Here is a 15,786-nt window from a genome sequence, read left to right as displayed (position 1 = left end):
TCCTCTGATTTCAGAGCTGGTCGATCTCCTTAGATCAAAAACTTTAAATCATCGGCACAGAAGCTTATCACTAAACATTGTTCGCGGGAGAAAATTTAGGACAAGGTGAGGACTAACATAACCCAACCTTTCACTACCCTAAGCCCACCCTCCGAGCAAAGCTTTCTGGCAGGTGAATGGCTACTTCCTTATAAGAGGCTAATGTAACTAATGGGGATGTGCCTCTGGATGGGGTCGCATTTTCACGACTGGACTGACTATAATGGGGTTGCATTTTCATTAGAGTTACTAAAAGGGGGTCGTACATTTTCGGATTTCTGGTACGTTTGCTAACCTTAAAAGGTTAACAAACTACCAGAATATTTGTACTGTAGGTGAAAGGTAAAGTGTTCTTCATTCAATTTAGAAAATGGGTCAATTCATTTAGGATGACCAATTTAAAAGACTGATAAGGTTGACACATAAATAGCAAACGACTAAGTTGGGATCTCGAAAATTTACATTTGCCAAAAGTGACTAAGATGGGGTTTATAATTGGCCACAGAATAGACTATAACGGGGTAGGGGCCCCGAGAGGCCAGCGGCACATACCCAAGACAAGACAAGGCAAGACCATGCTTCATTTAGAGTCTTATGCAGTCCTATGTACACCGACTTTATCCAAATAATTTAAAATCATGACACAAATTGCACAATAGTGGAACTATAATCAATGTAACCTAAAGAACTAATGAACTTCTTTCCTCATAGCAGTCGAATACGTATTTTGCAAATAACTTTTGCACTGGTTTGTTCTTGCTCGGAGGGTTTATTAACAACAGAAAAACATCATCTGGTGCCATTCTGTTTACTGATATTCTGTATTCTTTGTTTAAGTATTCAAATAAAGTACTTCTTTTTTCTTGATACACAGGGCACAGAGTTAAAAAGTATATTTCATCTTCTACGTCTTTTTTACAGATAGGACAGATCCTCTCTTCCGGTATCTTATAAGGTCTTACATACCGACCTGTCTCTATCGCCAATTTTTGATTACTTAGACGGAGTTTAGTTAGAGTTATCCGGTGTCGGATGTTGGTGACCTGACGGAGATAATCTTTACATTTATAATTTTCTATTGTTTTAAATTTTCGGAAGGTTCTTAGTTTGTTCTTTTGGTTGGCGTCTTTCCTTACGTCATTGTTTACGTCACTCAACCATCTTTGTAATTCGATGTCTTTCAGTCTTTGTTTGATAATGTTCAAGTTTCTTATGTCATTTTCATGTGCTTTTGTCCAGAGGTATCCCAGCTCTATTTGGTCTAATACGCGTTTGATTTTTTGGCTCCATAATTCCTTATTCATCCTCGACTTCATATCATTATAAACCACCTGTGATAATTTGTGTTTTGGGTGTTTGGTTAGAGTTAGCCAAAACTTAAATTCCTATATTGTGCTTCGATTTTTATTGGGTATTATCCTCTTTCAGCCCTATATGCATTGTTGCTGCAGTATTTATTGACACCTAGCAACCATTTCAAGAATTTAGTGTGAACTAATTCTGCGGGATCTTTTTCTATTTGGTCGTTTCAGTCAACACCCAAAAATTTCACTTCCGTGGAGAAGTATGGGGGATATCAGAGCATCGAATAGCTTAATTGTCAGCATAATTGAATGGGGGGGGGGGGGTATTCAGTACTGTTAAGCAGATTAAGGGACAGAGGGTATTTGGCTTGAAGTCCTTGAATCTCGATTTCCGTGGCTTTGTTTCACTAACCGGAATTGTTGGCCCCCAGACCAAGGTAGTCTGCAAAAACAGTCGTCTTAATTGTCAGCATAATATTTTCTCTAAAGTTGTCACCCATCTCTTTTCTTAGTTTATAAACTGCCTTACGCCCAACTTTTTTAACTCTTCTCTAGCTAAACTAAAATTTCCATACGGGGTCAGTGTCATTCCGAGATATTTATAAGCTAAAACAACCTAAGTACTAACCCCCAACCCCACCCCCCCCCTCCCAAAAAAAAAAAAAATTTCTGAATCTTCTTACACTGGAAATCAATTACTTAATCATGCTTTAGTCCACGTTGACTGATAGTTGGTCCAGGCTTCTGTATCATCTCCAGGGTCTTTGTATTGCACAGTGTGCTTGTTGTGGTGAACTATTTCCCATTTGCCCATCCACGGACCGACAATTGTGGTGTCAAACTCAGGATCTTTGTCTAGTTGGATATCCCCCTGTTATGACAATGATGAAAAATAAACTATCCTGATACAAACCTTCTTTCAAAAGGATTCTTTCCTCAAATCAAGATCTATAAAAGCGCCACAAATGACATTGAGATATTTCGATTAGGACGATATTTTATTGGATAGAACCTACATGGCTGCTGTAGCGGTTCAGCAGACGTTTTTGCTAAAATCACTTATCTATAAGGTTATGTTATCGTGGCTCCGCCGGCAAAACAGCACTCCCACGCTAATCCCGCCAGCTACGCAAGCAATTGAATTCTCTCTTGAAAACACCGAATAAAATTTTGCGGACCTCTCCGGACCTCTCCCGATTTATTATCTGGTCTAAAAATAACTTTGGTGAAATTACATATCCCAAGGACTAGACTGGGCGTTTCCACCCGCCTTCCCATCATTCTCTCTTGCCTCTAAAGAAACTGTGGTGTTGCGTCAGTCGGAGTGTGAAATACAAAGAACTACAAAGTTTTAAGCTGATGTGACAAGAGACAATTCGCATGACGATTTTTAGCACAATTCAGCTTTGCAGCATTGTTGTGATATTGTTTTGAAAGGCTGCAGCATTGTTGCAACATTGCAACGATGTGTTAGGCTAAAAATCGTCGTTGCGAATCGTCCCGTGTAACATCACCTTTATGAACTGAGTTGATAAGGTAGTTGGCCACCTTCGGGAGACCGGACAGAAGCTAACGTTTCGAGCGCTAGCTGTTCGTCAGAGCCAATCAGAGGGAAGTGTGGATCGTGTGTGGTTTCAGTATATATTATAAGGCTGGAGCCATGTTATTGGCGGGAATACCTAACGTGAAAAACAAGAATCAATTATTTGAATGTAAAGTGTTCGTTGATTCTCTAGATTTCCATTTAATTTTCGTTCAATCGACGATAGATCGTATCTTCATTTAAAATTTGTATTTCTGCAGTTCACATCATCTCCATGCTTCATTCCTTTCACTGGGTCTTCATAGCTCAAATGGTAGAGCACTTCAGCGCTAACGAAGAGGCCATGTGTTCGAATCCCGTTGAAGTCCCGAAAAATTTTTTCGGGTTTATTTGCATTTGCTTAAATTGCAATCAACATTGCGATGATCATATCGTCTTTTAAAAAAGTTATTCTGATCTAATGAAGTTTCTGCGCGGAAGCTTTTTTTCACGGCGTTGAGAGATGCGCAGAACAGAACTGGAGTCAAGTTTTAATACGAAAAACGGTAAAGGTGGGATTCAAGTTGACAATTTCTCAATTTAGGCAAACTAGCACATAAAAACGTTCCAAGCAAATGACTATGGATAAAACCACAGGTAGCCCGAGCTCAAAGCTAGAAGCATGCATGACCAGTTTATTCTCTCTCAAAGAAGTTAGTAGGTTACAGAAACAATCGTTTCTTCCCATAAAAAATTGTATTCAAGCGATTACACAACTGTACCGACGCGCATATTTCGAGCTTGGGCTACCTTTGATGAAACAGCCATAAACTACAAGTACAAACTGACGTTTGGTTTACCGTAAAATGATGCTAAATCTCTCTATTACCTTCTCCATTTTGGCCTGCACGCCTGGATGAGCACGCTGCAATTTTGTTCTGTCACGTGAGGCAAATTCTGCCCAGTCTACCAAATAGTTAGGGTCGCTTGATGTACGGAGTAAAATATTCTCCTAAAAAAAACCCGAAAGGTTTGTCAACCCAAAGAAAGTTCCTGTACGGATTTTAGCATCAAGGTAAACAAAGCAAAGAATGAAAAGGATTGCAACCGTGAACTATGAAAGTTAGTTATTCTTTTTACTCTTCGCTGCTTGTAACTCGGAATTATAACTTACTATCAGGAGACACGTTTGAAGGCGTAAAGTGCTGGTTTTGAGTGTTTTTGATATCTGCGATTTCATTTTGGCAAAATAACAAACCGATGGGCTGAACTAAGGCCTTATGCCACAGTCCCGTGAAGCCAGTTCATCCGGTGATTTAAGTATTTTTCGATCCGTTTGCTGAAAAGTCAAGTCTGCTTTCATGTACAAACTCAGATTACGGTCTAGGTAGTGAGAAATTACCGTCAAACCGAAAAACAAGGATTGGAGGTGTCTTACTTCTTCCACAGATATTGTAAGTCTTGTGTATAATGTCTTGAGAAAGACTCTTTTTATTAAAATCAACGACGGAAATACATTATTCACAAATTACAATATCCATGATAAAGTCTGTTTTCTTTTTAGCAATACTGATTCACATATCAGCAAGCTAACTGCTAATTTCGTCTTTCAAGCATTTGAAAGACGAAAGAAACATAATTAATTCTACCATTCCATTATATCTTCATTTCCTTAAATTTAGCTTTTTATTGCTATTTTAATCGGTAACACCTGTACAAAATGGTAATACTGAATAAACTTGTTTGTTGTTTTTTGTTGTTGTGTTGAGTTCTGTTGTGTAAGACTAGAGGCCTGGGCTGAACCAGGCAAGGACTGAAAATGCATTTCGATTCATTGGTTGTACGACAACCTACGTACCTTGAGGCCATAAAAACCATTGGGTTTATCAGGTCTTTGCCACCTTAGATCCAGACTCCATCGAATCTTGTCTGAAACGTTCTCCAGACTAAAATGTAAGTCGACGTTTTAAACTGTTTAGAAGTCATCGGAAAATCAGTTGAGGGCAATGTTCAATAAAGATGTGTACTACACCTGGTGTTTCCAACAAGTAAAACAATCAAGTAGATCTGGTCTTAGAGCTACAGGGGTGACAGTAGAGTGCAGCCAGTTCATGTCGTCAACATTTTTTTTTTCTTCATCTCATTTTAAAAGACAGCATTCAAGACACAGCTGTCTTCGTAATAGAGATACCTGTTCAGAATCCCTCGGTTGTTGTTGACCTATTATTTGGACTCTGTGACTAAGTTTAAACTTCTCTTCGCCTACCATTTTGCCATGATGCACCCAACTTCAGCTATGACTCCATCTGCGCATATTGACCGATAATATGCGGGAAATTAGTTTATCGGACCTTAGGATATGAATGTTTTACTGGTCAATCAATTCTTTGCTGAAGTCTTTACACTCAGTGCCGTTGCCCAAATATACAAATAGTGATCCTGTTTTTCAAATTTCAATTCATGTTCATCTTTACCATGCGTAGCAAAAGACGAGAGGGAACAGATTTGGTGCCAAAAAAAGTCTTAAATAACAAAACTGGGCCATTCCTTTTGAATTGACGCGAAGACGTTTTTTGTAGCCTTTTAGAAAGATGGGATCGGATACTTTGTGACAAAGCCACTTTAAAAGTCAAGAAGAAGAAAAGAACACATACTAAAACACAGACCTTCTATGTGGCACCAGATTGTTAATAAACAGAACTCCTCCAAAGGGAACTTCACAAAGCACAATGTCTTTCTCGAAATCCACATCTATCGTATATGAAATTGAGAAAGACAATGATCACTTCTTAGTAAAGTTGATCTTTCTGCAAAACCTAATTCAAAGATTCTGATGACGTTTGATGGAAAGAGTGCGGGACGTAGGCCTCGGTGTCATAGTCTATCTGACATTTGCCGTCATTGGTTTGGGTGGGTGCGGTGAGACCAAACATGGAATGAAGCGGCTGCATAGTGCACCTTTAATACATGCTGACATTCGATCTCACCTCTCTGGTTCCTCCGTAATTCAGCCATTTGGTACAAGTGAGGAACGTTGGCACCCCCGTTATCATCATCATCATCATCATCATCATTATAATTATAGTAATAACTGATAGCGTTTTTATAGTATCTGCCAGTCACCTTTTTTGCGTCAACTTGGGACTCATAAGAAGACCCTATGTATTTTTGGGCCCGATAACCTAATTGATGTCAGCATTTGCATTATATTAGAGGTTAAAAATGTGTAGGTTTTAAAATGAGACAGAATAAAACTCCAAGTTGATGAAATAAATAGGGCTGTTGGTGGGTTTGAACTTGCACAACCATATTGTAGATTTTATTTTAGACTGATATGGCTTATGTAAAGCCACAGGATACCGGAAGAAAAGAAGAAAAATGACGATCGATACGGCTCAATTAGAATTGATATCCTCAAATTTCCCAGGGTCTTACCTAATGTCTTTTTCATTTCGTCCTCAGCAAGGTCAACATACCAAGTATCCCCGGCACAGCAGGTGTGTGTTGCTAGTGTACCTTTTCTGTGACCTCCCCGTGCTACCTGAAGGAACCAAAGATTATTATAAGTTAAGGATATATGACCTTCCATTAACCAGCTCGTTGGGCCCCCATTGCACCGCTTTCTTTGCCAAAATTCCATCTTCTGTCATCCTTAGAAGCCCTTTACCACCCTCTCCTTCTATACCTAGGCCTATGTAACGGCCTTAATTTTCACGGACCGATAGATTTTTAGCTCCTGATACATTTTATAGTCAGGTCTCTTAGTGCAAAATATAGGCCGGATCGTTACAGACGTGACAAAAGTGTCAAATTTGACACAGAGCTTCCTTAGCACCTACTGATTAATACTGGAGGGGGTGCCCGTTACAAATGGTCCTAATTACAGATAAAAGCGGGGGTTAACTTTCACCTAAAATAGCAGATTGGGGACCCTGTGGTGAGTATTCTTCTTGTTTGATTTGTTTCAAATTTTTAAGTTTTTAATTTTAATTTTAACTATTCAAAATTGTTTTACATGTACATAATACTGACTAGTGCCCAGTCTCCACACGGTAAGTGTGGCGATATTCACTGTGCGGTCTGTGCGGCTATCAGTGTCACTGCTAAGACTTGCCAGTGATAATATCATTACATATCAATTTAAACAGATCACAAAGCCAGCTTTCAAAGATGTCATACAATAACATAAAACCCAAATGTATCACATCCTAAACGATAGAATCGTTAAATTTTGACATGCCACATGAACGACCTCATGAACCGTAACTGACAACGCACCCACTTTGTAATTGTGCAGCTAAGATTAGATTATAATTTGCTTCGTTGGTAACCCTGTCCTTGAGATAATGGTTAAAACATGTCAGCCTCGTCCTCAGGGGAAAAAGGAGGAGCAAGGGTGGCACAGTTGGTTAGTGCGCAGCCTTCGGTGAGCGAGGTCCCGAGGTTCGATTGCCGGCGTCAACACATCCTTTGTTCAACTTCTCTTCTTTCTGTGTAGCTTTGACTAGCTTTAAATACCCTTAAAACGGAGCATTAATGGAGAGAGGAGGGTAAAAGAAGCGCACCGTCGACCTCAAGTTTTTCAGTTATTATTACTGTCACAAGTTATTGACGTAAAATATGGTCGCTTTACCTTTTTCTACCTTTTTATAAAGCCCTGGGGACGAGGTTGTAAAACATGCCTCTCCTGGAATTTTTAACACTCTTAATTATTTTTTTACACATTTGCATTTACAAAGAAGTGTATGAGGTCCCTGCATGCCTAGACACCTTTTTAGGAGCTGATTCACTTCAGAGTCCTTGTACCAGAGTGTTAATGGTAGGTCTATACGATCTTTCAAAAAAAGGGATGGTCGTCGCGTGCGTTACAATTTACAAACAAACTAACTTCAGAAGAGCTGAAATTTACGGGAACAAGGCCTCTTTTAGCCAACCAATGATGCATCATTTATGAAAATGAATGTAATTTGTTTGATGCAATTAGGCGAATACCCCGTGGTTACGAAATCTTACGATCATGAATTCCTCAGGAGCAATTTAGTTACCAACTTTTCACAAAATAACGCTGTGGAAAATTACAGAAAATACCAAAAAAAGCAAGGGTTAACAATAATTAAGGCCTGGTCCCTTATAATAATGGAGTCGTCATGGTAAAGAACCTCATCAGCTCTAACTTTGACCACTCAAACAGATTTCTGACAGATTACATACCACAAAACTTTGTATTCACTTATGCCTATGTTATCACACCAGGTGCCTAGAAATCGGCTCCTGGTCACACCTTGTTTTTATTGCTGAATATCATTCTAAAGAGTTTTACGAAATATTTTGTTAGTAGGGGTGTTTTGAACATGATGGTGACAAAAACGAACACAAACAAAAAGTGACAAAACGAGACGCATGAAACAACCGCAATCTAATATTCGTGTTACACCGATATAACGGCTCCTTTGGCTGCTATGCTGACCATCTTGAAGACGGAAGTAGTATCAAAGTTAGTCCCGGGTTAGGTATACCGTTTATTACCAGTTTCACGGTTCCTGAGACTTAAAGCCTGTTAACATAAAGGTGGGGGACCCCAGGTAGGTGAGGTGACCTGCTTAGGTGAGGTAAAAAATAACCCTCCTTTACATGCAATCTTACAACCCCACCATCCTGGGGTGCAGTTTCTCAAGATTATTGAATGGTCGCTAAGCACGTAAACAAGAAAAATGCTGGCAAACCACGTCTACGCTCACTTGCTGCTCTTGCTGCAACCTTCAGTGTTGTGGCTTTCTATTGTTCTACTGTTATAATTATGTGAAGCCACCCGGCGCCAAAGTGAATTTTGCGTGAATTTGATGTATCAAGAATCCGGCCCCGACTAGCCTGGGTTACCTCACCTTGAAACGTTGACATAACAAAATATGACCTCAGCTGAGAGGGTTACCTCGTGTGGCAGACCGGGCTACCCACCTTGAAGGGTCACCCCACCTATCATGTAAACGTGATCAAATTAAAATGAGAGATTATATGGGCAGGCGGGTTAACCTATCTAAGTGGGTTACCATGCCTACCTGGGGTCCCCCTCCTCCATGTAAACAGGCCCTAAAAGTTAGCCCGGCCCCCTTTCTACAGTTAAGCAGTTAATCTTGTACCACTTGAGTCTCACTTTTACGACTTGATAAGCTGTTATTATTTTTGGACATGGGTGCTTCAATGCCAAATGTAGAGGCTTCATGATAAAGTGTGCTGTTTTTTGAAGCTTGGGCTAACTTGTTTCTTTTTTTCGTTTATGAGACCAGATTCTTTGTTGTTTGTTTTTGCTTTGTAAAGCTTAGACAACTGCGGGAATTGTAAATGATATGACTTGTGCCACGGTGCTTGCTTCTCTGTCAAAACATGCACGTGTGTCCAGCACATAAAGAGAGACTGAAAGGTATCCAGGCCTATGTTAAAAAATTAACTACCTCCTTAGGAAAGAACTATTTTGGGTTCTGTCATTTCGTTATTTGCTCTTCATGAACAGCTGTCATAAATCCCTGATAATATGTGATACAACAGACCCTTTGACAATTTCTTTTTTCTGAAATTTTGCGTGTGAATTGCTATGCCATACGCTTTCTTTAGCTTAAAGTGACATGTAATGACAAGTAATACTTGATAAATAAGGCTTAAGCCACACAATAAGGCCTCCTCTAATTGAAGTATATTAGAAAAGGATAAGAGAAGCCCAAAAGCTGAGTACTTGCAAGTTAGAAGCAAAGACAAGGCCATCTTAGGAATGACTTATGAAAATGTGGGCGGACTGTGGACTTGCTTTAAGGGCACAGTAATAATCAACTTAATTATACAATCAATAAGCTAATAATGGATGGGAATGCCAGATGTTCGAGTGAAATTGTTGTTTACAATATGAGAAGAGCGTTCTGAGTAATTTAAGGTATTAAATAACAATTTTCAATCAAAACACCACAGGGAAGCCAGTAGGTGAAATTTACAATAATTAAATCCTGTTTAGCACGCTTCAGTCGCATATTTGCATTGGGCACCCCCTCTAATATTCATGGTACTGCAATAAGCTATCGCTGTGCAAAGTTTGGTGCTTTTGTCAGCTCTGTAACGATCCTGACCTTAAGAGACCTGACTATAAGGGAACTTTTTCCTACGAAGATGTACCTCCTTACCTTCGAGCTATAAGATATCAAAAAAGGAAAATAAACGTCATTAAAAGGACAAAAATACCATTTTGACGACTCAAGGTTTTGGTTACTGGTTTGTGGAATTTGAAAGATTTTCTAAATTCGCGCCGGAATAACTCTAAAAATAAACCGGTCAGTGAAAATGCCGTGACACGAGGACATGGCAGCTCCTCGCTCAGGATTATGGGCTCGTTACTTGAGCAAGTTGTACATCTCTTCAACGCATTATCGATGGAAATAGCAGCCATCTTAAAATCCGTTTTTATATCATTATTTGTTTTTCCTGTGGGCATTTTGAGCAAAAAGGATTGTTTTTGTAAAGATACCGACTGAAATTAGTCTTCAAAAGGACATTAAGGTATACTTTACCTGCATACAACCATTCATCCTGTTTGTATCTAACAATGGAATCCAAGCTGTAGGCTGAAGAATTTCACAGGCTTCTGATGACAAGTACGCGCAGTCTGGAATAAATTTTAACAAACTGGACTTTATTTACCCTTGGTATTTAGGCAATACCAATGTCGTAACTAAGTCAGCGTTACCTTGTTAAAAATGGAAGAATAGATGAAATCAAATGAATGGAAAGAAATAAAATTCATCAGAAATGGGATAAGAATGTCGACATAACTTTTTTATATGCAATAATGGTAGCAAACAAATTATATGATCACAAAATCTGCAGTTTGTTGAAGTTTTAGCACGAATATAGGTAGAGCTCTATGTCTTTGTCACTAAAACTCATTAGAATTTGAATTTAAGTTTAATTAACTTTAGATAAGTTGGTTAAGATATAGGGTCCCCTTCATGACTACCGGATTTAGGCAACAATACCAGTTTGCAAAGACGGGCAAGAGAGACACTTTCTCATGGTCCTGGATAACCATCTTTTCAACACGAAGCAGATGAAGCATTCAACACTCGACTTTGTAATTTGTAACTAAGAGTTTTACCTTGATGCCAAGGCACGGTCACCTGAGTGTTTTTTGGAGTCTGCCAAAATAATATAATAACACATCAGCATCAGGAGATTAGTCATCATTTTTAGTTACCTAACGAGCTTTTATAGAAGATCTAACTGTCTAGTTTTGTTCCGTGTAACCTGTCCTCCATATATGGAATGGTCGCCCCATGAGGGAATCCGGGAAATTTTTGCTTGTGGAATTCGAGGAATTCTAGCTAATTCTTGGCTCTGGAATCCGGAATACAACTAAAGGAATCCGGAATCCCACTAACGACTGGAATCCAGAATCCAAGTTCCACCGACATAAAATCGGAAGCCAGTTCCTAAAATCCGGAACCCTTAGCGTGGAGTCCAAAATCCAAGACTGTCTTGTACTCCCTTATATGGGGTGAGAATGGGTCGGGGAATAATAAAAGGCTTGGAGCCATGACACGTAGCGAGCAGAGCGGAATATAACCTTTGTCCAGGAGTTGCTCCTGTTTCGTCCTTAAGTTCCACACAGGATGGGTAGCTGTATCAGGACACGTACCTTCGTCCTTAAGTTCCACACAGGATGACCAGCTATATCGGGTCCAATAAACTGCTCGATGACGTTCAAAAGTCGTTCATTGCTCCACAAGTCTTGAAAAGCCTATTAAATACCAACATGTGAGCCAGGCCACAATGGTAAAACAACATTCAATACCTGGAGGTTGCTTGCATTATGCTTCATAGATACGGGGTTTCTCCTTGCTTTTTTTAATGCATCTGACCAAGACCTGACCAAACACCCCAACATTTTGCAACACTTATTGCATCCCCTACGTAGACAAAAGGGGACGACGATCGTTTACTGAGTCCAGTCCCAGTAGTATTTGCAAAAAAAGAGGAAAATAAAAAGGAATAAAGAAAGAAAAAAACACAGTTAAAATTCCCGTCCATAAGCGCTAGCTTGGCTTATACGAGTTCACGAGGGGTTTAAAGTGAGCTTATATGCGGGGGTTGAGTGCGTATAAGCGGAATACAAAATTCGTCTGGAAACAAGCTGATAACGAAAGCTACTATATTTCACTCCAAGAAAAAAATCACTTTTCTACTTTATAAGTGGTTATAAGAGGGGGAGGGGGAGGGGGCTTATGTTTTAGACTTACTTCCATTATTGTCTCCACCACCCTGCTTCCCAGTCCCCTCCACCATCCTTTAAATCAGCATTTCTCCTTCGCTCCCGCAAAAACTATCCAGATTTCCAACAAATTTCTTATGACTTGTAATTGTAAAAACTCGGTTATTCGGGTTACCTTTGGCATAACTCCATGCTTATGAAGCAGTACTGCAGCTCCCGGAAATTGCTTTTCGATCAATATCAGTCTCTCATAAAATGACGCATCCTTGTGTTTATCTAAACCAAAAGAAAAATGTTGCATTTAACAAAGAAATAAAGTATTGTATGTACTGATAAAACCTTTTCCCCCCTAGATCGATATATATACTAGAACCATTTTAACTCTTGTAAACCTTTTAAGCGTGTTTCCATTATCCGCTAACTGGACTATCCAAAACAATTTTAGTTTGTACTCTTAAAATGGCGTGCTCTAGGTTTTAATGTTGGCTATCTATAAAAAGAGGCTATGAAAAGACATAACAGCTTGATCCTCAGTTATACCTCAGGTGAGGAAACGTTGCGAAAAGGATTTGTCCATGCTTTGATTCGAATAGACCACGAGAAGTCTCTTATTGTCCTAGGGTACAGTAGGAAATATCGTGGGTGCGTTTCTTCTCTCCTTGTTGGAGGCGAGTCCTAGCGCGCTCGAGGGAACGAAAACAAGGGAGTCCCCGTAGTTTCCGTAACTTGAATTTAAGTTTACATGGTTTTTAAAATAGTCTACCTTGAATTTTCCCAGCATCGTAGAGTTTATCTGCCAGTTGATCAACCAGCTCGCAAATGGCTGCGATAACAGACTCTAACTCACTTTTTTCAAAGAACTGCGGAACCAACACATACCCCTGTAAAATAAAATACATATACAGTGCTGATGAGTATGAACATGCAGGAGCCCATAAGCTGGAGCGAGCAACTTCAATGTACTCGGTTCACGGCGTTTTCACGGACCAGTTTATTTTTGGAACGGTTTTGACGCGAATTTAGAATATCATCAAAGTCCCACAAACCAGTCCGCAAAACCTACAGACCTAAAAATGATCATTTTTGCCTTTTAAACACGTTACGTTTTCCTTTTTGATATCTTACACTTCGAATGCGTTCATAGACGTGAAGGAGATTCCATTTTCGCGGGAAAATTGCCCTAAAATGTGTCTAAAAATAAACCGGTCCGAAAAAACGCCGGGTTATTGGCTCCTGGTATGAACCACAGCATACTATCTGCATATATAGGAGTGAAACGACCCACGTCAACCGGAAGTGTTTTTTTTTTCCATTTTTGGATGGTAGTTTTGCCCAAATTTTTAGACAAATCGTCCCTATAATAGTAAAGACACTTAGAAATACAAATTTGGTAGCGTCAAGGTACTTTAAAATGAAAAAGACCTCACTTCCGGTTGACGTGCGTCGCTCAAAAACGAATTTGCTTAAGTTCCGTGTTTACAGCATCTACATTTGTAGCTTTGTTCCAGTGGTCTGACAGTAACCTGTGTGCCCGCGAGAGGAGATGTCTTTACTTAGTTTTTACTAGGCTTTGGATAGCCTGCGGCGCGAAATAGAGAGCTGAGCGAAGGGGCGCGGGAAGGATAGAGAGATGAGAGGATAGAAAGGGGATTTTCCCCCTTTCTCTGCAGTTTTCTCTTGTTCCCGCCTTCTTTCTCTCTTTCTTTCTTTTATTTAACTTTTCTGTTGTTTATAAAGTACACATGTAAGTTGTAAGGTAGACTTTCTTAATGCCTATTTCCGCCCTTACGCAGTCCACCTCAGTGTTGCAAGTCTAGTTATAAGGTTTTAAAGATGGGCTGTGCAAAAGATATATTAACAATAGAAACCGAACTGACATAATAATCTTACATAGGATGAGATAAATGAATAGACTTGTAGTTCATAATGCCACCACACGCTAAACCTTTGTTTAATAGTGCTAGTACATAACAAAATAGTCTTGCCCGCAAACACCCGGCCTTCTGGCAGCAGTGGTTCCGAGCGCGGTGGTAAAGTTGCTCTCTCAGGCTCCTGTTGTATCTCGCTTCCAGAAACCGGCACATACACCAAAAGGTCCTGAGTCTAATAAAGCTTCTGTTCGGTTTGCCTCTTCTTCGCATCTTCCCAAATATCCAAGCATCTCAACAGTCACTGATCAGCTTCCGTGACATAGTCCGTGAGTTTGAGCTTCCGGTTGTGTTCACTCTGCGTCAGGAGTGGCTCATCAGCCAGGAACCCATCAGCAGAAACCCGTGACTAGGGTTAGGCTCCTGTAGACGTTTTTTTTTTGGTGTTTTCAACTTGATTGGGACAACTATATACTCCTAGACAATTAAGCAACTATATTACTAGCATGGAACATCACATCAATGTAACGGCTTCCGCTTCATCTTTGTCCTCAGTGATTTACTGGCCTTCAGAATGGTGGGTAGTGCATAATACTCTATCTCCGAGTTACCTCCAGCCCCAATATTCAAACGAAGTTGAGCTTGATTTGCCCTTGAAAAAAGTCTTATTTCCTTATGAAAGGACGACCATCAGGACCATCAGGACTCACTTTAAAAATGTAGAAAGAGACCCCAAAGGCAAATGGCCGGGGAAAATGACGAAATAGCGAATAGCTTTGTTTCGTCGCGCAAATTTTTAACCTGGGATCAGGCGTTTTTTTTTTTTTTTTTTCGGGAAAAGGGGAAAACAAAACGAAAGAAGGACCGGTTGATCGTAGGTTAGCTAATTTTCCGTCACTTTTTCAGATTTTAGTCCACGTCTAAAGGACGAGCCTGTGCCGCAGTGTAATTCCACGCTAATATCAGTTTTCTGTGTTTCCATTTCTTCCTTCATGAGAAGATAAGGCTTCTATATTTTCTTGCTTTCTCTTGATATTTGTTCTTTCTAGGGTAATCACGTTTCGTCTGGGGCTGTTACAGAGTTCGATTACTTATGGACCTCTTCTTTTGGCTGAGGTGATATAAAAGTGTTAAAAAGCAGAAAAGAACCAGACCAGTAATGCTCGGTCAAATGGGCACCTATCTTGCATCCCGATCCCCAATAGAGCCAATCACAGGTCAAGCTGTCACGCACCTACAACAATACCGCGTTACCTATAAATGTAACGCAATGGGTCATGCTTTTTTATGATATTGCTTCTCCATGAACTCTAAAATAACCCCTACCCATACCTACTCGAAGCTCCCTCCTCACTTTGCCCTCCCAACTTGAAATACCTAAATTTGCGTTTTTTGAGCAAGTGGAAGAGGGTTGACAGTCTCGGTGTAAAATGTTTTGTATCGACCCCTCAAAGGGATCGGGAATCCACAAAGTCCTACATGTTGTTTTGATGTTGTGCAAGCGTTAGCTTCTCAAAGTTAACGCTGGGACAGGCACTCGAGCGATCGAGCGAAGAGTTTAATGTGTGAACAATTTTCACGATAAAAGGATCAAGTTGCAGTTATTTGTAACTTACCTCACCGAAAAACTGTTTCACTTGTTCATCGGTTAGTTGGCCCGGCTTCCTCCAATCTGAAGTTGTTTTCTCGGGCGGTTTTGTAAATATTTCAGGTTGGGTAGAGATGTAAGAAGGCATTTTAACAAAAACTTTTCCTTGCAGGGTCGTTGACGCTTAATTATTTAAAACAGATGATATGGGAACACGC

General features: G+C 39.9%; 1 protein-coding gene across 1 annotated transcript in view; it reads right to left on the bottom strand.

The window, feature by feature from the left end:
* The window catches only part of LOC140935402 (uncharacterized), a 49,085-nt gene extending 33,319 nt beyond the window's left edge, over positions 1 to 15,766 (bottom strand). The window contains exons 1-11 of the mRNA XM_073384954.1: positions 15,597 to 15,766; positions 12,876 to 12,993; positions 12,288 to 12,388; positions 11,540 to 11,641; positions 11,000 to 11,039; positions 10,416 to 10,510; positions 6,301 to 6,406; positions 5,532 to 5,616; positions 4,724 to 4,811; positions 3,755 to 3,877; positions 2,043 to 2,214 (exon numbers count right to left, since the gene is read on the bottom strand). Of these exons, the coding sequence (XP_073241055.1) occupies positions 2,047 to 2,214; positions 3,755 to 3,877; positions 4,724 to 4,811; positions 5,532 to 5,616; positions 6,301 to 6,406; positions 10,416 to 10,510; positions 11,000 to 11,039; positions 11,540 to 11,641; positions 12,288 to 12,388; positions 12,876 to 12,993; positions 15,597 to 15,716 (1,146 nt within the window). The 5' untranslated portion in view covers positions 15,717 to 15,766 and the 3' untranslated portion in view covers positions 2,043 to 2,046. The remainder of the gene's footprint in view (positions 1 to 2,042; positions 2,215 to 3,754; positions 3,878 to 4,723; positions 4,812 to 5,531; positions 5,617 to 6,300; positions 6,407 to 10,415; positions 10,511 to 10,999; positions 11,040 to 11,539; positions 11,642 to 12,287; positions 12,389 to 12,875; positions 12,994 to 15,596) is intronic.
* Positions 15,767 to 15,786: the final 20 nt, after the last annotated feature.

The sequence above is a fragment of the Porites lutea genome, chromosome 4, assembly GCF_958299795.1.
Source record: "Porites lutea chromosome 4, jaPorLute2.1, whole genome shotgun sequence".
In the NCBI taxonomy this organism is placed as follows: domain Eukaryota; kingdom Metazoa; phylum Cnidaria; class Anthozoa; order Scleractinia; family Poritidae; genus Porites; species Porites lutea.
This window is presented reverse-complemented; position numbering and strand designations above follow the sequence as displayed.